At 45.8% G+C, this 21,957-nt stretch overlaps 1 protein-coding gene across 6 annotated transcripts in view; it reads right to left on the reverse strand.

Moving 5' to 3' along the window:
* GBF1 (golgi brefeldin A resistant guanine nucleotide exchange factor 1) overlaps positions 1-21,957 on the reverse strand; it is a 172,074-nt gene that overhangs the window by 34,598 nt on the left and 115,519 nt on the right. For 4 of the 6 annotated variants that reach the window (XM_045023623.1, XM_045023621.1, XM_045023622.1 and 1 more), the window contains 7 exons: positions 16,142-16,289; positions 11,112-11,341; positions 8,803-8,971; positions 8,393-8,604; positions 7,306-7,404; positions 6,605-6,799; positions 6,000-6,186 (listed from right to left, as the gene is read on the reverse strand). In XM_045023623.1, coding sequence (XP_044879558.1) covers positions 6,000-6,186; positions 6,605-6,799; positions 7,306-7,404; positions 8,393-8,604; positions 8,803-8,971; positions 11,112-11,341; positions 16,142-16,289 — 1,240 coding nt within the window. The remainder of the gene's footprint in view (positions 1-5,999; positions 6,187-6,604; positions 6,800-7,305; positions 7,405-8,392; positions 8,605-8,802; positions 8,972-11,111; positions 11,342-16,141; positions 16,290-21,957) is intronic. The other 2 variants (XM_045023624.1, XM_045023619.1) reach the window with 1 other exon arrangement.

Genomic DNA, 21,957 nt, shown 5'->3' on the forward strand with positions numbered 1-21,957 from the left:
CTGGTACATGATGTCACCCAGGACGAGATCCTCTGCGAGGAGACTGGCTTGCCCTTCATGCGCTCAGCAACCGCTACGAATAGCTGGGGCGAAGTCCGGAAGGGTTTTGTTCGCTCTATGTAAAAGGCGAGGGCCCTACGCACGTCGAGGCTGTGAAGCTGCTGTTCACGACGTGATGCGTGCGGCTTCGGGAAAAAGACCGGGAGGAAGATGTCATGGTTTACGTGGAAAGCCGACACCACCTTTAGGAGGAAGGCGGGGTGTGCCCGAAGCTGCACCTTGTCTGCATGGAAGATGGTATACGGCAGGTCAGCCGTTAGGGCACGAAGCTCAGAAACTTGTCTCGCTGAAGTAATAGCGACGAGGAAGGCCGTTTTCCATGACAAATAGAGAAGGGAACACGTGGCCAAGGGTTCAAAGGGGGCTCCCATAAGCTTGGCTAAAACCAAGTTCAAATCCCAGGTAGGTGTAGGGCGCCGTATCGGCGGGTACAATCGTTCTAGCCCCTTAAGGAAGCAGGAAACCATCTGATTGGAGAAGATGGATCGTTCCCCTACGCCAGGTCGGAAGGCGGAAATGGCCGCCAGGTGCACCTTCAAGGAGGAGACCGCGAGCCCTTGCTCCTTGAGAGACCAGAGGTAGACCAGGATCGTAGGAATAGGGGCCACGAAAGGATTGAGACCCTTCTGATTGCACCAGAGTGCGAAACGCTTCCATTTGGTGAGGTAGGTGGACCGAGTGGAAGGCTTCCTGCTTTCCATCAGGACGTGCTGCACCACAGCCGAACAGTCACGCTCCGCTCGGGTCAGCCACGGAGGAACCAAGCTGTAAGATGGAGGGACTGCAGGTCCGGGTGGCGAAGCCTGCCGAAGTCCTTGTGTTATCAGGTCCGGCCATAAGAGGAGGGGGATTGGATCCCGTACCGAGAGCTCGAGCAGCCGGGTGTACCAGTGCTGTCTCGGCCAGGCCGGAGCAATAAGTATGAGGCGGGCCCTGTCCCTCTGGAGCTTGAGTAGCACCCGGTGCACGAGGGGAAACGGAGGGAAGGCATACAGCAGGTGACCCGTCCATGAGCGGAGGAATGCGTCCAACAGGGAGCCTTGCGAGCGACCTTGGTAAGAGCAGAACTGTTGGCACTTCCTGTTCTCTTTGGAGGCAAACAGGTCTATTTGGGGAAAGCCCCACCTTTGGAAAACTGTGTGGATAACATCTGGGCGAATCGACCACTCGTGGGAGAGGAATGATCTGCTGAGATGGTCGGCTAGCGTGTTCTGCACTCCTGGAAGAAACGATGCTACCAGGTGAATAGAGTGGGTTATGCAGAAGTCCCACAGTTGCATCGCTTCCGTGCAAAGCCGGGAGGAACGAGCTCCGCCCTGTTTGTTGACGTAAAACATCGCCGTCATGTTGTCCGTGAAAACGGTCACGCAGCGCCCTTGGAGATGGGCGCGGAAGATTTGACACACCAAGCGAATCGCCCGCAGCTCCCTGACATTGATATGTAGGGAGAGCTCTTGGGGCAACCAGAGACCCTGGGTGTGCAGGTCGTCGAGGTGCGCACCCCAGCCCAGTGCCGAGGCATCTGTGGTCAAGGTGACAGAGGGGTGGGGTGGGCAGAATGGACCTCCGGCACACACCACCTCTGGGTCCATCCACCAGTTGAGCGATGGAAGGGTTGAACTCGGGACTGTGACTACCATATCTATGGAGTCCCGGTGCGGTCGGTACACTGACGCCAGCCGTTTGAAAAGTGCGAAGAGGCAGTCTCGCGTACATGGTCACGAAAGTGCAGGCGGCCATGTGGCCCAGGAGGCTGAGGCAGGACCGCACCGTTGTCGTCGGAAAGGACTGGAGGTCTCGGACGAGGGAAGCTATGGTCTGGTGCCGAGCCCGAGGGAGGCAGGCCCTGGCTAAATTGGAATCCAGGACTGCACCGATGAACTCCACCCGCTGCGTCGGAGCTAAGGTAGACTTTTCGGCGTTGATCATAAGGCCTAGACGTTGAAACAGGGCCAAGATCTCGGTCATTTGACGCGTTACGAGTTGCCGGGATGAGCCGCGGACCAGCCAGTCGTCGAGGTACGGGTAAACATGTATGCGACGACGGCGTAGGGTCGCAGCAACCACTGCCATGCACTTGGTGAAGATCCTTGGTGCCGTGGAGAGGCCGAAGGGGAGCACCATAAACTGGTAGTGCATGCTGCTGACGACGAAGCGTAGGTAGCGTCGATGAGGGGGGTAAATTGCGATATGAAAGTATGCGTCCTTCATGTCGAGGGCGGCAAACCAGTCTCCCGGATCCAGGGAGGGAATAATGGTCCCCAGGGTTACCATGCGGAACTTGAACTTGAGCAGATATCTGTTGAGCTCTCGGAGGTCTAGTATAGGTCGTAGACCTCCCTTCGCCTTGGGGATTAGGAAGTATCGGGAATAAAATCCCCTGCCCCGCATGCCTTCCGGCACCTCCTCTATGGCACCCAAACTCAGAGTCTCGACCTCTTGCAAGAGGAATTGCTCGTGAGAGGGGTCTCTGAAGAGGGACGGGGAGGGTGGGTGGGAGGGAGGGGGTGAAATAAACTGGAGGCGGTAACCAAACTGCACCGTGCGAAGTACCCAGTTGTCTGTTGTTATCTGGGACCACGCCGGGAGGAAGTGGGAGAGACGGTTGAAAAACAACGGGGAAGGATCCAGGGAAGAAACTGGTGGGCCGTCCTCGGGCATCCCATCAAAAGTTGTGTTTGGGTCCCGAGGTTGGCTTAGAGGGCTGTTGGGACTGGTTTCCCTGGTTGCCCGATTGCCTGCGCCGGTTCACCCTGCCCCTGCGCCGATTATCGGGCCGCGGTCTGGGCTGGTTGAACGGGCGGTACGGTTGTGGCCGGAAGGATCTCCGCTGGGTAGCAGGAGTGTGCATGCCCAGGGAGCGAATGGTGACTCGGCCATCTTTGAGGGTCTGTAGCCTTGAGTCCGTTTTTATAGAAAATAGACCCTGGGCATCAAACGGCAAGTCCTGAATAGTGTGTTGGACCTCAGGCGGCAAGGTGGAGGCCTGCAGCCAAGAAATCCTCCTCATGGTCACCCCAGAGGCCAAAGCCCTGGCTCCTGAATCCACAGAGTCCAGAGAGGCTTGGAGGGACGACCGGGAGGCCTTTTTGCCCTCCTCAATAAGGGCCGAGAATTCAGGCTGGGAGTCTGTTGGCACCAGTTCAGTGAACTTTGACAGGGACACTAAGGTGTCATGGGTGTATCTACTGAGGAAGGCCAATTGATTGGCAATCCGCAGTTGGAGTCCACCGGCCGAATAGACCTTCCGTCCCAAAAGATCCATGCGTCGCGCCTCTTTCGATTTCGGCGCTGGAGCTGGCTGCCCATGCCGCTCACGATCGTTAACGGACTGCACTACCAACGAGTCTGGAGTCGGGTGTGTATACAAATACTCATACCCCTTGGATGGGACCGAGTATTTCCTTTCCACCCCCCGAGCAGTGGGAGGGATGGAAGCCGGCAACTGCCAAACTGTATCTGCATTTCGTTGGATCGTGCAAATAAAGGGCAAGGCCACCCGGATAGGGGCGTCAGCCCCGATTATGCTGACCACAGGGTCATCATCCTCTGCCACCTCCTCAACGGGGAGGTTAATGTTCTGGGCCACCCGTCGAAGTAGGTCCTGGTGGGCTTGCAGGTCAATCAGGGGAGGGCCCGATGACGATGCTCCCGCTACAGCCTCATCCGGTGAGGAAGACGAGGACAGGCCTGGAATCAGGGTGTCCGGCGGGGGCTCGTCAATCTGCTGCGAGGCCTCCGCAACTGGGGGATGCTCCCCAACGACAGGTGGCAGCGGTTCCTCTACCAATGACGTGGGAGGAGGTTGGCTGTCCGTAGCTTCAGGCGCCCTGTGGTCGGAAGTCCTGGGGCGCTGAGAGAAGGGCACCCCTTGAGCCTCATGATAGGCCCATGGGGTCCAGAAGCCCCATTGGGGGGGACCCTGGTCCTGCCCTTGAGGGTCGGCGCGTGGATCAGCTACACTGTCTGCTTGAGAGGAGACAGACGGCTGTCGGGAAGGCCACGGCGGGGCAGAGGCACTGTGGGACTGAGCCGTCGACGCTGCCGGTCTGTCCCTGGACGGTGCCGGGGAACGGTGCCGGTCGTCACGGTGCCGGGAGCGAGATCGGGACCATCGACCGTGCCGGTGCTGGGAGGTCGACCGAGATCTCGACTGTCGGCGGTGGGAGCGGCTGCGAGACGAACGGTACCGAGAATGGTACCGGGAGCCAGATCTGCGTCGGTACCGTCGGTCAGGAGAGCGGGACCGGGATCGTCTCCGGGAGTGCGACCGGTACCGCGATGGAGAGCGGTACCGGGACTGTGACCGGTGCCGAGAACTGGAACGGCGTGAAGGAGAACGTCTCCAGGACCGGGACCGGGAATACCGTCTCTCCTGTCTGTCAGGGGAAGGGGGCCGCATGATAGCCGGCTTGCCCACTGACTTCACAGCCCGCACCGGCGGTGCCGGGGGCTGGATACACGGTGGCTCGGTGAGCGCTATCAGCTCTCTCGCCGTCGAAAAGGTTTTGGGTGTCGACGGGAGAGGCAGCTCAACCACGGTTCGCACCGGGGAGCAAGGCGGTACCGGACTCAACGGCTCTTGCGGTGCCGGAGTCGACGGTACAGCGCACGATCTGGGCGCCGGCTGAGTCGGCGCCGGGGGTGTTGGAGCCGGCAGCTGGGCAGGCGGTCCTGGTGCAGATGCCTTGGAGGCCGTCTGCGCCGGCTTATGCTTCCTCGCTGGAGAGAGGGAACGGTGCCGGGACGTCGGTACCGGTAGCTGTTTTTTCATAGTCTCGGTACCGGACCGGCCAGGAACCGCTGGGGCACTCCGTACTGAAGAGGACTGTGGAGCGGCTGATGTCGGCACCGAAGGGCTAAGAGCCGACTCCATCAAGAGCTGCTTTAAACGAAAGTCTCTCTCTTTCTTTGTCCTCGGCTTGAAAGACTTGCAAATAGGGCACTTATCTACACGATGAGACTCTCCTAAGCACCGCAGGCAGGAGTCGTGAGGGTCTCCAATCGGCATGGGCCACTGACAGGCTGAGCAGGGCTTGAATCCCGGTGCCTTGGGCATGAGCCCGCACCGGTTCGGGAAAGGAAGGGTTAGGCCCCCCGAATTCCCGTAACTAACTAACTAATGAACTAATCTAACTATTTTTAAGAACTTTATACAATAACTACGAAGAAGAAATCAGAAAAAAGCTAGGTCTGTGGAGGTCAAAGGAGCACTCCACCGTTCCAACGGCCGTCACGGGCGATAAGAAGGAACTGAGGAGCGGACGGGTCGGCTGGGGTATATATCTAGCGCTATAGCGGCGCCACTCCAGGGGGCGCCCAGCCGACCCACCGGGGGTTGCTAGGGTAAAAATCTTCCAATGAGCCGTGCACGCGGCGCGCGCACACCTAACTGGAATGCATAGGAGCAATCACTCGAAGAAGAAATGGCACTGATTCTTCATGAGGGGCAGGAGGAGTGGAATCCATGTGGACAATCTCTCAAAGAACGGTATGTTTTCAAAGAAAGGGCAACATGCTCTAAGTGGAGCAACAACAGCAGCAAGGTTAGTGCACATGCGTATATACACAACATTAAACATTTTGTCCTGAAGGATGCCACAGATGGACTATAGCATTCACGGAACAGAAAAGCATTCCAGATATGTCTCTAGAACCGTTAACAGATAAGGCCATGCCTCCTGCCCTCTCCAGGCTGTATCTTGGGACAGACACTGAGCTCGATCTCCTTGATCTCAGTTGCCAGTGACTAAGTCCCTGAAGTGGAGTGATCTGACATCAAGGTTTTAAATGCTAAAGAGTATTGGAAAGCATGAAACTGGAAGAATGGAAATACATTATCTTGGAGTTCACTAGCTGAGCGACCAAAAGGAGGTATACAAGTGGGTTTAGAATAAAGCTAGGGCTGAACATGGAGATGTTAAAAAGAAAGGTCTCACTGTTGCTTGGTTCTTTGGTGCTACTGGCAGTTTCTGTGCTGGGTTTGACCACTTCCTTCTCCTGTTGGTGGATGTTGCTCAGCACTTTGGCTTGGCAGTGTGCTTCAGTGCTATCAATCACTGTCAGCAATGCTTCAAGAGACAGCAGATGGGTAGTGTAAAGTTGTCCAGAAACTGGAAAGGCATTCTGGGAAATCAAACAGTTGAATGTCAGATGGTCTCATATTTAACACCCTTCAAGGCGAGTGTGTCCCAGTGCTCTGAATACGTAAATGTACAATACAAACCCCCCAAAACTTTCCACATAACTTTTTGAGAACTCCCACTCATTTCCCCCCACTTAACCTTACTATACTTCTTCCACTTCTTTGATCTTCCAGAACCTAAGTGGTCTGTCTTAGCCATACAAAGCTGTTCAACCAGAACCTTTCATCCACCACCATCTGCTTCTCTCTCCTCCTCTCAGACTCTCTGCTATCCCTCTTCTAGAGGGACTTTCCTCTCCACATCCCCACCTACACCTCCCTCCCAGCCCTGTTCTAGCTCATGTTCTGAAGTCTGCAGCACTAGCTGAAGGGAAGGGCAAAGCAGAGCTTTTTCAGGACCTTGGAGAGCAGTTTGGTGAGGTCCTCAAAAAGGTTAGAGCAGTAGTAGTCACAGTCATAGTTTATATAAAGCTCAGTGACAAAGCTGGGGATCCTCCACAGCTGAACAATGGCCTCCAGGGCCATCTCCTTCATCTCATAGGGCATCTTGGGGTTCTCCACAGTGATGATCTCCATCAGCTTCTTTATGTACATCTGGCAGAAACACAGAACAGCTCAGGTTAGGGGAAGAGAAAGGAAAACAGGACAATACTGAGCTTTCAGGGCTATTTAAATGAAGATTTGCAAGTTCCCCTTTCACATGTGATTCACAGTGTGAAATCCTCCACATTTAGTGAATGCTCACGCCAGTGGAAGAACCTCTTCAGGTTCCTGTACATTTAGTAACTTCATACACATTTCAACAGCAAACTCTTAAGGTGCCACTGAATTATTTTACCATTCAGCGGACTGAGATTCACTATTCCAGAAAGCTAGAAGGAAGGCAAGGCAATGTGTAAGTTTCAAAAGCACTTTACTGTTTTAATAGGAAGGGACCCAGAATAGCCCTCAGAACCCCCCCATGCAGCTACTAATACCACTTTGGCTGTACCCTATTGAATCAGTGTATGTTGCCACCCCATTCTGTATACCCCTACATGTCAAGCAATTATTACTGACCTATCCCATGGGGACCATGTGGTTGTATTTCAAAAACTCACCTCCAGTTGGAACTTCAGGTGCTCTCTCATGCTCTCGAAGAGAAGGAAGCATACCCTGAGGGAGGCTGCATACAGATTGAGCCGTTCCACACTCAGCAGCTGAGCAACGAACAGAAACATAAGGAGTGAGAGGTCAAACCATACTATCTGCCCAGGTGAGTAGTGCTACTGTTGTATCACATAACAGATCTATTTTCTGGAAGCAATGCCCTCCTCATCTCAAGGTCTCTCCTGCTGTGAATGGCAATGGCCATGCTTCAAACACTCCTCCCCTGCTTTCAGGGAACTCTAATTTCTCCTTCAACTGCTACACTTGCTCTTTTGTAGAGCATGCATATCTCCTTTAAGCAGAAAGCTAGGTGACTAGCTGCCTGCAAGGATGCCACTCTAAAGAACGATTAAGTACTTATTTCCAAGTCTCCACCTGTTACCAGTCTGGTCACTTACCATCTTGGGGATGCATCTCAAAACCCCGTTTTCCCAGACTAAGCCATAGAGTGTTGTTACAAAGCTACTGAGACAATGGAACCAAGCCAATCACAACAGCTCATTAAAATCAGCTTCCTCACTCTCTACCTTGAGGTAAGAAAGGCAGAAGGTTTTCCACCTATTGCTTTAATGAGGGAGAGTGAAGACAGAGATCAAGAGGAGACATTTCTGCCCTTCAGAACCATTTGAGAATTTGATGAAGAGAAATGGTGAGGGGAAATTATCTGGTACCAGTTTGGGGGCTAGGGGTGATCCAACAGTGTTATCTGCTGTATGAGAGGAAAAGGATTCAGGAAAGGTCGGGGAGGAAGAGTGCCCATGTGTCATCTTCTCCCATATACAACAACAGTAAACTAATAGACTCTTGCATAAATTCTTATGAAGGCCTCTTTCTATCAGAGACACTCTCTCTCTCCTCTCACTGGGAGAGCAACCAGATTTGTGATCCTACATCACAGCTAACCTCACCTCAGTTTCCAAAATAAAAGTTCTAGCCAAAGTGAGCTGCGGGGGAGGTGTGTTGGGTTGCCATCATTCCCATCTGGTACACAGGGAAACTCACTAGCACAGCATACCCAGTAGCCAAGCCCAAACTCACTTGAAAAAGGTGCCGACACAACTCATCTTTCACAAGCCCCAGCAGAGACTGGCAGTTTGCAACAGGGGCCGACTCCAGAGCAACAGTGAGCAGCTGCAGTCCCATGTGGATCATCACCTCTGAGTTGTGGCGGTCGTGTGGGTTGGTGAGGGAGATGAGGAAGCGGAACAGCTCTCGTATACAAGGCAGACCGTAGGGGACCAGCGCTATTCCTGAGGAAATAAGAGCTGGTAAGAAAATGTAGAGCCTCTACAAGTTTGCTCCCATCTCTTACCGATGCCCATCTAGAAGTATGGAACAATTTGTTACAGAAAATAGTTCAGGAACTGGAACTCATCTCCCTCCTCTCAAGCTGTGGAGTAACACAGACAGAGGCAGAAAGGACACTGGCAGTATTCGAAAACTCTCACCTTCTTTTTGGGAGGACTGTGTAAAACGTACTCCTCGGGGATTGACATAGTCCATGTCATGAACAGAGGCAGAGTCAGAATGTTCTGCCACAGATGTGCACTCTTCTAGCACCTCTGGGATAGACTCTACTGAAGCCGACTGGATCTTCTCCACCCTGAGACCTTCATTCTTCATTCATACCAGTCATTTGGGAAGCAAGGAAAAAAACAGAGCAAGTATAAACTAATACTGCACCAGCTGCAGGTGAGGCTCATTCTCTTAGAGTGGCCAAAGTAGCACTGGGCACTCATGAGGGAGCAAAGTAGAACTCAAAATTCAGACAGAAGAAACCTTGTACATCACTTATAGTCCATCCCCCACAGCCAATGTGGGAACACCCTCTAGTGTGTGTCTCAGTCTGCTTTAGAAATGTCCACAATGATAGGCTTCAGCAGCTTCACTTGGAAGATTCTGCCACAGCCCAATCGATCTTACTGCTAGCAGAACAGATAAAAACTGATTTAAAAAGTAAAAACTGTATTTTTAAATTTAACACAGGTTTAGGTTTTAAAAATAAACCTATTTAAAATTACATTTGAAATTGACAATCCATATTATGGCCTAAATTCATTAGAATCTATCAGCGGCTAAAAGCCCATACTGTTGCATGGGTGTAATTCATAAAATCATGGGTGTAACAAAGCCAGAAATGGCTAAGAACTTAAAAGCTGGATGGTAACACACCACAAATCCCAGTGATGATTGAACCTGGGGATATTCTGAACAAAAAGGGCTATCAATAATCCTTGTTGCTGTTTCCATCACATCACACTGGCTCTACTGACATTCTAGGGTTCAGAGTGATACACACAGACAATCCTTGAACCTTCTTATATAGATTAAAATCATATAAATTACATATAAAAATAATATTAAGCAGTACATGTTTGTTGCCAAGTCTTAAAGAAACCACTGAAGACACCAGTTAAGCACCTGGAACCAGAATTTGCTGAAATGCTAAACCAACATTTGACGGCATTTGCCTCTTCTGAAAGCGCAGAGAAAATATTTTCATTTCAGTTTATTCAACTAGTTCATTTCAATGACTAGTTAATTCAAAGTTAAGAAACCAATTGGGAGTTCAAAAAGCAAGAAAGCTTGTTTTCCTCTTCCAATCTATGAATAAAACTAGGTGTGAGACGGTGAGATCTACTAGTTTTACAATCATGAAGGACATGGTTACCAAAAAGTCAGTTCAATTCACTAACTACAGATAATACTTCCTTTGTTTAAAAAAATCAGTTAATTCTAAATGCAAAACATGTTTTGAAAAAAAATTTGATAAAAACTTTTCTTCTTATTAATTCAGCACCTTTAAGGTTGCTCTGTTTAATTAAAAAAATTAAAATGCTGTTTGCGCATTTAACTGAATTTGAATTTCCACAAATTGACACAAATCACAAGTAAAAAACTTGATCTTCTAGTAAAGAAATGCATCATTCACCATTTTCTAACAATCAAAAAGGAGAAATTAAGAGTCTGAATAAATGCAAATTAAGGTATAATTGCTTAAATAAATGTATATAGATACAGTGTATCCTAGTTAGCAAAAAGAAGCAAACAATTTAGTGTAAAGGTTATCTTTAGTAGCAATTCAACATATTTTAAAGGTTACCAGCTAATGAGAATGAACCTTTCTTTAGGAAAATAACTAAAATGTACAAATGTAAAACATGATTAAAATCAATCATTTAAACCAAGGTTTCTGACTTGATGACTTGCATCACTTACATTTAAATCAATCTACTCGGCCTGCTAGTAAGTTTTTGATCTATACAAGTACACTTTTCTTTTTAATTGCACCACATTATATCTAGTCATACTCCCTGACTAGGCCAGACCAAATGCATGTGCACATGCACCAAGCAATCATCAAAAACTCCTCTACAAATTAAAAAATTGAGGCTGGAAAATTATTACTGAAGACAGCAAAAAGGAATCACAGCAGACTTCAGCCACCTCTGCCTTTATTAATTACTCCTTTAAGGCTGGCGTAATGGAAACATTGGAAAGGATACAGCTACACAGAAACTGGACCACACAGTTACTCTTTAACAGTCGCCAATGCCGGATAGTCTTGAGGAGAGTATGAACACATAATGCACCCAAACGATGCAATTCTATGCTATTAAGGGAAATTTCTTCCTGACCACTTTCTAAGCTCCTAACTATGTAGCACTAGTGACACTGACCAAAAGGAGGGCACAAATACAGACACTAGATCTACTGGGTTTGGAGTTGCCTCCTCTGCACAAGATCATGCTCATACCTGGGGTTCATGCTTGTGTGGATGCTCAGTAGCGCTGGGCTCAATTGAAGGCATTGCTGCACTAAGTCCCAAAGAGTTGATCTGCTCCAAGTCTGTAAGATCTTCCTTGGAGGTGGTTTGGGAGGACAGCTCTAAGCCACTGTCTGTAGCAGGACTGACTGCAGAGGAGGTGTTTTCTGAACTTCCAGATGAGATGGGAGAAGGAGCATCAATAAAAGTAACGCCATCTACTGAGAAGAAACAGCAGCAACAGGTTATTAAAACTGTGACACCACCCCTCCACCATCCTTATCATTACATGTCGAAACAGCAACAAATAACTGCTTTAACCTGGGTCATGCTGCATCACAAATGAACTCTCAAAATGACATAAGAATGCAGAAGACTCAGATGAATGAGGTATCAGCAAGTCAAACAGATCACAAGGAGAAAGACTGGCAACTCCCTGTTATCACATAGTAGATAGAATCTAGTAGACCTTGTGAACAAATGAAGATCATATTCAAACAGAATGCATACATTTAGTTAAAATGGGAGAGGGCAGGCAAAGTGCTTGTACTTGACACAATCTGGAGGGGAAACAGGGCAGAGCAGATGCCAGGAGGGATATCTATCAGAGACTGGAGACCCTGCAGGAGATGGTCCTTTCCCTGCACCCCAAGTTGTCTGAACTGGAGGTACAGACTAGCTTGTAGGGAGGCAGGGCAGGACAGACAGACACTTCATATGTCACAGCTACAAGGGGAAAGACCAGAGACGCTCCAGTCATAAGGCTTTAAGTACATTAAAATGTCTCCTTGCCCCTTCAAAGCATCGGTGGACACTGAGGGACTTTAAGGGAGGACTGGTTGGCGCATCCAGAAAAAGGAAGAAAGTCTAGAAGTGACAGCAAAGGACCTTCCGTACTCTGCAGTTGAGGCCAATATAGGATCGCTGTACCACTGCAGCTGCATTGCTGTAAGGTCTCCGTGTAGCCGTTCTATGTTGAGAGCTCTCCCGTTGACATAATTAAACCATCCCCAGTGAGCTGCAGTAGCTATGTCGGCAGGAGAGCATCTCCCGCCGACATAGCGTTGTCCACACCAGCGCTTTTGTTGGTGAAATTTATGCTGGCCAGGAGTGGTTTTTTCCACACCCCTGACTGATAAAACATTTTGCCAACAAAAGTGCTAGTGTAGACAAAGCCTTGCTGCGTACCAGCAGGGTCTGCCTGGGATAGTTAGAGCAAAGCATGTTAGAGTGCTTTAAAAATCACACCCATCTAGTGCATTTTGCCAGCACTGTATAGACAAGCTCTTATGCTCCTGTCAAGACCAAAGTTTGCATTTTCATTTTTCAATATTGCAACAATCCCTCTTGCCTTTAAGGACCCAAGTGCACAACCTTGCTCACCCAGAGAATTTACTCAATCTGAGACGTCCCCTTGGCTTCTCTGGTGCTACTGGCACAAGTGAGTGCCCTCCAGGAGTAAGAGTTGTACAACTGGGCCCTACATCACTGAACCCAAATCTATTTACTCCTGTAGCTACCCTCTGAGCAACATGTTAATCTGGCAAGTTTGCATCCTTATCAAAACTAGTCCAAATCATTCTTTCTCCCAACCTATCCAGGCCAGGTATGAAAAAATGCTCATGGTAAATAATTATTTGCCTGATTTATTTCGTCCCCATGGTCTGCTCAACTCTGAAGAGCTACACAAAAAAACAACAACAAAGCTTCCCAGATCCTAATTCTTTTCCTACTTTCAGTGGAAACATTCCAGAGAATTGCATACATGAGAAACTGGCCTGACTCACCTAGAATCTATTTTGAACAACACAGACTCTTGTATTGCTTCCGGCTCCAAATGTCTATGGTTAGAATAGCACGGGGGGTATACTACAGGACAGAAGGTTGATTAATGTTCTCAGGAATTACATTACCTCATTCTAGCGTTATTGCTGAAGCAGATGCAAGAGAAACTGTACACAATTATATATTATTCAACTCAGAAGCTCAGAAGCTAATTTATTCCCCCGGGTTGACCATGTCTGAAATGTGGCATACAAGTAGTGGACTGGAACCACTTGCGGTTGTTGTGCTTCCCACACTGGAGAAGACAACATCAACATTGTTCAACTATTTAGACCTTATAGGGCTTCTATTTAGAGAAGTGCCTGTACTACATGAGCTTCCTTCTTCAGTTAAGAACTACCTAAAACTGTTCCTTGGTGCAGCATGGAAAATAATCCTGGGACTGGATGGACTCTTCCCACCTTTATCGCTATTAGAGAGCAAACCTTGCAGGAACTGGTGACTTCTGTTCTTTATTCCTCTCCATAAACAGAATTTGAGACCATTTCTAAACTTTCTCCCTGAAACTATGTGAAAGGATGGCAGATTAAAGGAGAAATGAACTAGACAGATATGGAGGCATTTAGAGGGGGTGCTCGCACCTATTAAGGGAACATGATGGGTAGGAGCCTGAGTCTATTTATTTGCTTTCTATTCTTAACTTCATTTCAGCATATGACGAGCATGCAGATCCACACTGATCCATGCTTCCCTTCAACTTAATCAATAACTGTCATGAATATATAGAGTACCAAGATTAAATGAAAAATCCAGAGAAACAATATCTAATAATTTAGGACACAAGAATACAATATGCCTTGAAATAAGAGAAGGATGCATTTTCACCTTGCTCTACAGAATCTATAAAATCTGGCAGGTGTCTCAGATTCCAATGAAGTATGTTGGCATGACAAGAAAACTGAGTAGGAACTTTTGAAAGGAAAATGATTTAAAATAGAAAGGCAAGAGTTTTTCCTGTGATTCCTCAATCAAATTGAGTTTCAGCAGAAACCAAATGAACATGAGAAGAGTCAGAACATTTTCATCATCTCTACATGTCAGGTGGATGCTCCAGAATCTAAGTTTTCATTTAAGACAACCCCACACGTTTGTAGCCTTCATGGTTGTAAGGGAAAACCTTGAAAATGTGAAGCAAGTACTTAAAGTCAGACTGCAGAGCATGTTAACAGAATAAATGAACGAACCAGAGTTACACATTATAAATTTGCATATGAAACATGGGGTTTTGTTTAGTAGTGTATGTTGTACAGCTGAGCTGTTTTTTTTTTATTTTTTTTTAAGACAAAAGGCAAATATAAAAAAAAATACACAGACTTCTGCTACACAAGATAAATGGACTCTGGCGTCAACTTTGCATTTCCCCCCTCCCTGGTGTATATCCTTGTTGCAATTTAGAGATAATTGTTAAATAATGGCACAAGAGTGTCAGAGTTAAGGATCAGGAGTACTTGTGGCACCTTAAAGACTAACAAATTTATTTTAGCATGAGCTTTCGTGAGCTAAAGCTCACTTCTTCGGATGCATAGAATGGAACACACAGACAGGAGATATTTATACATACAGAGAAATATCTCCTGTCTGTGTGTTCCATTCTATGCATCCGAAGAAGTGAGCTTTAGCTCACGAAAGCTCATGCTAAAATAAATTTGTTAGTCTTTAAGGTGCCACAAGTACTCCTGGTTTTTTTGCGGATACAGACTAACACGGCTGCTACTCTGAAACCAGAGTTAAGGATGTGTGCCTCAGAAGGATTCATTTTTTTCATGTATGCACTGAGGGTGACAGATTGTTGAACTGAAATTGAATGTTAGAGAAGGTATTAATGTGTTGGTGCAAGGAGTAGGCTAATATTTGGATGTTTGTATTATGCTGGCTGTAATTTGCTCTACTTTATGATTTCCTTACTTTTCAATGTTTACACTGTTGTGAGGAAACACCCTAAATCAGTGGTTCTCAAACTTTTGTACTGGTGACCTCTTTCACATAGCAAGTCTCTGAGTACAACCCCCCTTATAAATTAAAAACACTTTTAAATATATTTAACATCATTATAAATGCTGGAGGCAAAGCGGGGTTGGGGTGGAGGCTGACAGCTTGCGACACCCAATGTAATAACCTCACAACCCCCTGAGGGGTCCAGACCCCCAGTTTGAGAACCCCTGCCCTAAATAGCCTTTTTGTGCATGCAGTATGCTTCAGAGCTGTGTACTCTACATAACTATAATAGCAACTTTCTTGTCTGCTTCCTTTCACTGCTATTGTTTACGTCTAATCTGTCAAAATTTAAAGAGTACATCAGACCAGAATCTACTCCACAGCCAACAGAACCCATGTACCCAAATTAAAGGTTAAAAACTGACACTGGGCAGTCTGTCTACTACAGAGCATACAAATTCTCCCTTCTCTCTGTATCACAGTGATACAGAGTAGCAGACTTTGTGGTTTCTGAAGGCAGAGCTTAAGAGACAAAAAAAGGGGCTCCTTGCATTTCTCTAGTCCCCTCACAAGTTCCCTCTGGGCCACTCTCACTTGGCCCTTCATTACAAGGACTTCCTGCAACTCCCCCCATCCTCATGCCAAGGGCTCTCTCCCCCTGACCTTCCATTCTTCCCCTTCCCTGAAAGCATGTGCCCCATCACATTCTCCTCTTCCCGTCTTGTGTGTTCCCATTCTCCCCTCCCCATCTCCACTCAAGGTCCATGCTTCCAAACCCACCTGCCCAATTCCCTCCTTTGGGTCTTTGCTTCCATCACCACCGCTACTTCCCACCCCGCATTCTCTTGCAGGTCTCTGCATGTCCCCCACCTTCCATCATGTCACTGTTTCCCCCACCTTCACCTAATCTCCCAATCTTCCCCAAGTCCCTGATTCCCCCCTTCCCCTTTGCTCCAGTCCCTGCAGCTTCCCCTCACCCCCACTATTCTCTCTATAAGGTTCATTACCAACAAACAGAGGAACGCTGTTGAGTTGCACATAGAGCAGTAAGTATTCCCTCTTTCTCATACACTTCTTTCTGGGCTTGGATCACTGTGGGATGTGTGCTTCTAGGATCTCTGAAGACTAACAGACTAAATACAGAAAAACTGAGTGGAAAAAGTGAAAAAAAAAATAAAGAGGTACAGCACAGGGCTACAAGATGGATGACACCCATCCTTTGGAAACAGGTTTCCACTTACCTGTGATGTTACTAGGCATAACAGTACCATTGGTGGCTGGTTGTTCTGTCCCTGGAGAGACCTTGGTTGCATGGCGAGTGGGCCTTGGGGATCTCTTCTGTTTTTTCCATTTAGATGAATCACTCATTCCTCCTGCTCTCATTTTCAGCTGTGAATAGTGAACACCAAGAACATCAAAACAGCAACATTGCGCAGCACAAAAGACCACAAAAATCTAGCCCAGAAAGGCTGCCCCAAAGGCACAAAAACAGGCACTCCACTATATCACACAAACCAAGCACCTCAAAGTCATGCAAACTAGCCCACAGCACCCTACTCCAAAAGTCCGCATCCCGACCCCAATTCAGGAGACAATTCACTTGGGCTTTGGCTACACTTACACTTCAAAGCGCTGCCGCGGCAGCGCTTTGAAGCGCTAAGTGTAGTCAAAGCGCCAGCGCTGGGAGAAAGCTCTCCCAGCGCTGTCCGTACTCCACCTCCCTGGAGCTGGGGCTTTGACCACACTGGCGCTTTGCAGCGCCGCAATTTGCAGCGCTGGAGAGGGTGTGTTTTCACACCCTGCTGCAGCGCTGCAAATTTGTAAGTGTAGCCAAGCCTTTAGTGTCCTTCAATCCAAGTCCCCAGACCCTATTTTTCACATCAATGTCTCCCTGCTTTACACTAAAATGCAGTCTTCTTTAAGACTGCCCTTCAGATGCATCTCAAACATTTTCACTTTTGCCTGTTAAGTCCCTGCTAATGTTTTAAGTAATACTGTCCTAACAACTCTAAAGACATTTAAGTAGGCACCAATTCAAACCTTTTAAGGGAGCTTCCATAAAAATGACACAGTAGAGTTAGGAATTAAGATTCTGTCATCCAGTGCAACTCCATATCTTTTGTAGTTCTCCTCAGTCACACTTATACCCTGTCATAGCTTACCTGACCTTGAATCTCTGCAGCAATGGGGCCTTCACTTTTTCCCTTTTGTCTGTTTCATTCATGATCAAGTCAATTTCCTTAATATCTTATTTTTCCTTTAGCTCTTGGGAAACTAATTCCTTTTCTTTGTTAATATTAACTTGATAGTATCAGACAGCAACCATGCCCCCCTTAATCTAGATTTTAACTTTTACTCCCCTTTGTTTCTACATCTAATCTAACCTTTGAATTGTTTTTGTCCTTTATACTTTTTCTAGTACTTGTATTCTTCCTAAGTTGTGCAGACTAAGACCATAGTACCTCAGAGACATCCAGACCAGGATTTGCAGTGTTGCACTATTACCCTGCTATGTCAACATCACACGCGCCCACACGTTCACATTTAGTAAATCTACGGCCACAGCTAGGTCTTGAAATGGCTACTTTCCAGACAGATGTCCCCCAGAGAGAGACTTAGTTCCTCTCACTGGGTCTAGGACTTAATGCTTGTTAGTACTGAATTTTGTTGCTACAGCCAACTGATCCAACCTCTACAGATCCCTTTACAGCAGGGTAGTTCTTCTGTGCAGCCATAACCACTCAGATTTGGGTGTTGTGAGCAGAGAGTTTCAACTAGGCAGCAAAAATATTAAACAGGTCCCAGTACTGATCCCTGGAGTTCCCTTAGTTGATGGTTTTTCCTTGCAAGCCTTACTATTATCCCTCTGTCAACCAATTTCTATTCCAGGCTTCAGTCCTTTATCTAGCTGGTATTTATCCAATTTTTCAGTTAACAATGTGGCAGTATATTGAATATCTGACTGAGATCCAGATGGACTATCCTCCACAAAAATGCACTTCTGATCAAATTTCTGTAGCATTAAGTCAAAGAAATTGCAAGTTAAGGCACAGAAACAGCCAGACCAACTCTATTTGCATGTTTTACCACCTGATCAACACACTTCCAAAGCCACTCAGACTCCTCACCTCCACAATTCCTCTCTGCGGCCACCAAAGCACCCATTCAATTGTTCAAGATCAGCCAGAAGTTCTGAGCTTGATGCAGAAATCATTTGGTTATATTCTATGGCCTATGAATAGAGGCCAGACTAAATAGCCTTAATGGAGCCTTCTGGCCTTAATCTATGAACCCTTAATTATGACCATATCATTATTAAGATCTTTTATCAAAAGACAGATTTGCCATGCCTATAACAGAGTTAAGGTTAGATCTCTTCTAAGCACAATTAAGTTTTAGAAGAACTGGATGTATACATTATGGCTTCCAGTATTTTTACCAATGTCATGAAAGCCTGCTCTTAGTAGCCTAGCACATTTGCAGTTGAATGTCTGTTGTGATAAAAGTACTAATTTCTCTATAGCATAGACACCCCACTGTATCTCACTGATCTAATGTTATCTAATGTAATTGTCCCCTTATTTTAGGTTTAAACTCTTTCATAGCATCTAAGGTATATTTTTTCCACTCTTCTCATTTTTCCATTTGCTATCAATTGTTTCGAGGGCTTCTTTCTTTCACCACCCATCCTTTCAGCCATTGTTTGAATCTTTGTATAACAGTTAGCATTTTGGAAAAAACAATACTGGAAGACCATCTCTCCCCACCCTCTCTTTTCTATCTAAGACTGTGTAACCCGTTTACATGGCCTATAATTTCTCTTATTTCAACAAAGCTTATGAAAATGTTATGTCCCAATGTGGCAACCCATTTGTGTAACTCTTCCTTGCACCACAAATTCTATTTGTTTGACTGCTAATCCCCAAGTTTTAGAGATGTTACAGTTTCCTTTGAGCTAGTTAATTAACAACAGATTTGGGACTGCACTGTCCCTTGCTATTTCCTCCAGTTTTTCAGTAAGAAACTACCCTTCCTTAGGTTGTAACTATTCCATACATGATAGAAAACATATACAATGTGAAATGTAACAGATCTCCATCATTTAAAAAGCTCACTGATAACATTTTTTCCATGTAGACATTCTGTTTGATGTCTCATCTCCCCTGCTTCCCAGTTCAGAGGGATACAAGCTATTATTCATTAACCTCCACGCTTGTTAATCCTTTATTTTAACCATAGGATTTCACTAGTATTTATTTGTGCTCCAGTGCTTACATACATAGCTTTGATCCACATCATTACACCAGCTGCTGATCTTTCCTATATAGACAATATCCTTCTATTCTGGTATTCTAGTCATGCACCTCATCCCACCGTGCCGCTGTATTGCCAGCATAGGTGCCTGCATGAGAATTTCCTGCTTAATGCCCTGACTTCTAGAATATAGCTAGACCGTAGACTTTTGCCAGTTCTCCTCCTTCATATTTCATCTCTACCAGTTGCATTTTCCTTTTTTAATTTCCCCAGAAATCCTTTAAGAGTCCCAATTTTCTCAATTATAAGGTCACTTCCTGGTTCTGTGCCCCTTAATGCTTGTAGAGGTTTGAAGACAGCTATCAAACCTGGTCAGTGTACTGTTATTTGATTATTTTATTAGAAATAAATAAGCTTAATTTCCTCATTTTTGGACCACATTTGAAAGATTTTTAGAGATTTTTATATGGTCAACTGCATGCCAAGAGGTGTAAGCATGAAAGAGAAAAATGGAAGCATTAACCATTAAACCCAGAAAGGTTTATTTCAAAGCAATTGTAAGATATCAGATTTTGCTTCTAGTTACTAAACCTTGTGCCTGTTTCCATGACTTGCCTAAGTAATTAACCATTCATTAACTGATTGGTAAAGAGTGAAAACAAAGTCAAGCCAAGCCAGTGGAACACAGAAACAAGATCTCTTATTGAAAACTAGCCATGTTGGTTTCACCTCTTCTACCCTTAATCAGGATTTTAAGAAACAGGGAACTTTACAAACACCATTTTAACATGGTTAACTTTAAAATATTTAAGATGCTAGTTTGATTGATCTAGCTCTGTAAACAGAAGTTTGCTTTAAATTCTATATCTTCCCCCATACACATATACAAACACACACTCTGCCAATTTGCACCACTTGCCAGAGGCTCAAATTCAACGCCATGAGCAGACATGTAACCTCTGGGCCAGGAACACAAGAGACTCAATGACATTTCTTTATGATTTAACTTTAACATTCATTCAAATATTATAAAATACAAACATATAAACCAAGGCCTATTTAAAACCTTTGGTTTTACAATTTAGGGGACAGTTAAGATTTACCCAGTAGGGCTTTTTCACCTCTACTCTCCAGAATTCCATATTCTGCTTCATTAGGAAAATAGTTTTATTAGGACATTTCTCAGGGAACTGGATAGCAAACGACTGCTGCTTAATCAGCACTGAATTAATGAGATTTATACTTACTGGGTACATGTTTGAAGAAGGTGTTACAGTATGAAATTCTATGTTTGGGAGGTTCTGACAGACAGTCAAATAAAGATGAAAAGTAAGATCCTTTTTGTTGTTCTTTTTGTATTGTACTTAATTTTAAAGGCGTCTCGCAAACAATTTAATAGTTTTATGCCCTCTTGCTTTATTATGAAAATATAAACACAACCTGAAAGGCTGTCCACAGCTTCTCCTCCTCCCAGAAGAGGTTCCCTTCCCTCATGCTTCTTTTTACATTGGAAATATCAACAACATAAAACCATGGTCTTTCCTGATTTTGCTAGATCATTTTGAACTTTTTTTTGGGTGGGAGTGGGGAAGAGGCTGAAGGAAGAGTATTCAAAAGCATATGTATTATTCCATCTGGCACCTTAAATAATGGGCAGGGGTGTTGAAACTTCAAAATATCCTTTCCACCCAAGGTTTATTAGGTATTGAAGTTGAATAGAATTTTAAAATGCTGTGTTTTAAACATTAAAATTTTCTTTCCCTCTTTAACTTTCAGCATCTTGTGATGTTATAATGTTAGAAGTTCTCCAGTCAACCAGTGTCCTTCAGAATAGCCCATAATGGAATTTCTAGAGTAAAAACAAGCAAAATGTGGAATTTGAAATAAAAAAAGGGAACAATCCTTTTTTTCCCATTTGCAAGTCAAGCTTCGGCTGGTTTGGATACATCCAGTGCAATCAATACGATATCTACAAGAATGTCCCAATTATACAGATTCCTCTACATTTGGGTTCCTTCAAACTCCAGTTATAACCAGGAAGTTTCTCCATCCTGCTAACTTGCTCTCTCCTCCTACTTTGTCTCCATGGCCACAACCCTCATCAGCTTACAGTCTGGGATAATTAGGGGAAATTGCCTCATGGTAAAAAAATCAATGTTTGATTTTCCTTTGCATAAAGAGAGGAAGTGCAACTAGCAGAGCCATGAGGCTCCCGCTCTTTCCTCCTTTGAACTGCCAGGCTTTGACAGTAAGATCCCAGCAGAGAGTTAGAAAAGTGGGGGTGTCCTACTACAGCTTTCTCTAAGAGGTCTGGGAGAGCCCATTATTCAACAAGCCACCTTACCTGCACACGTTTGGTTTTCCACAAGATATTGTAAGCCTCAAGAGAAAAGGGCAGGGGCCAATGATTAGTAACTAAAGCAATGAGACTAGCATGTGAGCTCATTCTAAATACAGCATGGAACTGGTCAGCGTACCGAGTGGCGTTCAAGACAATAGCATGCAGAGAGAATGCAGCCCCTGATCTGAGTCCTGCCCCAGTAAAGACACTGATGGGATCAGTCATCTCACACATCTCCACACCCTTGGGAAACATCATTTTACACATTTAATGACAGGTCCTTTCCCCGTTACCCTACCCCTGGAAAAACCCAGAAACACCAATCCCCATTCTCTCTTCTTCAGAGCAGGAAGTTCAACTACAATACCATCTATCAGCAAGAAAGGGGATTCACTTAAGTTTCATTCTTGTGCAACTCAGCATAAGTACCCCATTTGTGGAAGTAGCTCCAGCCATAGTCTT

The sequence above is a fragment of the Mauremys mutica genome, chromosome 7 (assembly GCF_020497125.1).
Source record: "Mauremys mutica isolate MM-2020 ecotype Southern chromosome 7, ASM2049712v1, whole genome shotgun sequence".
Taxonomy (NCBI): domain Eukaryota; kingdom Metazoa; phylum Chordata; order Testudines; family Geoemydidae; genus Mauremys; species Mauremys mutica.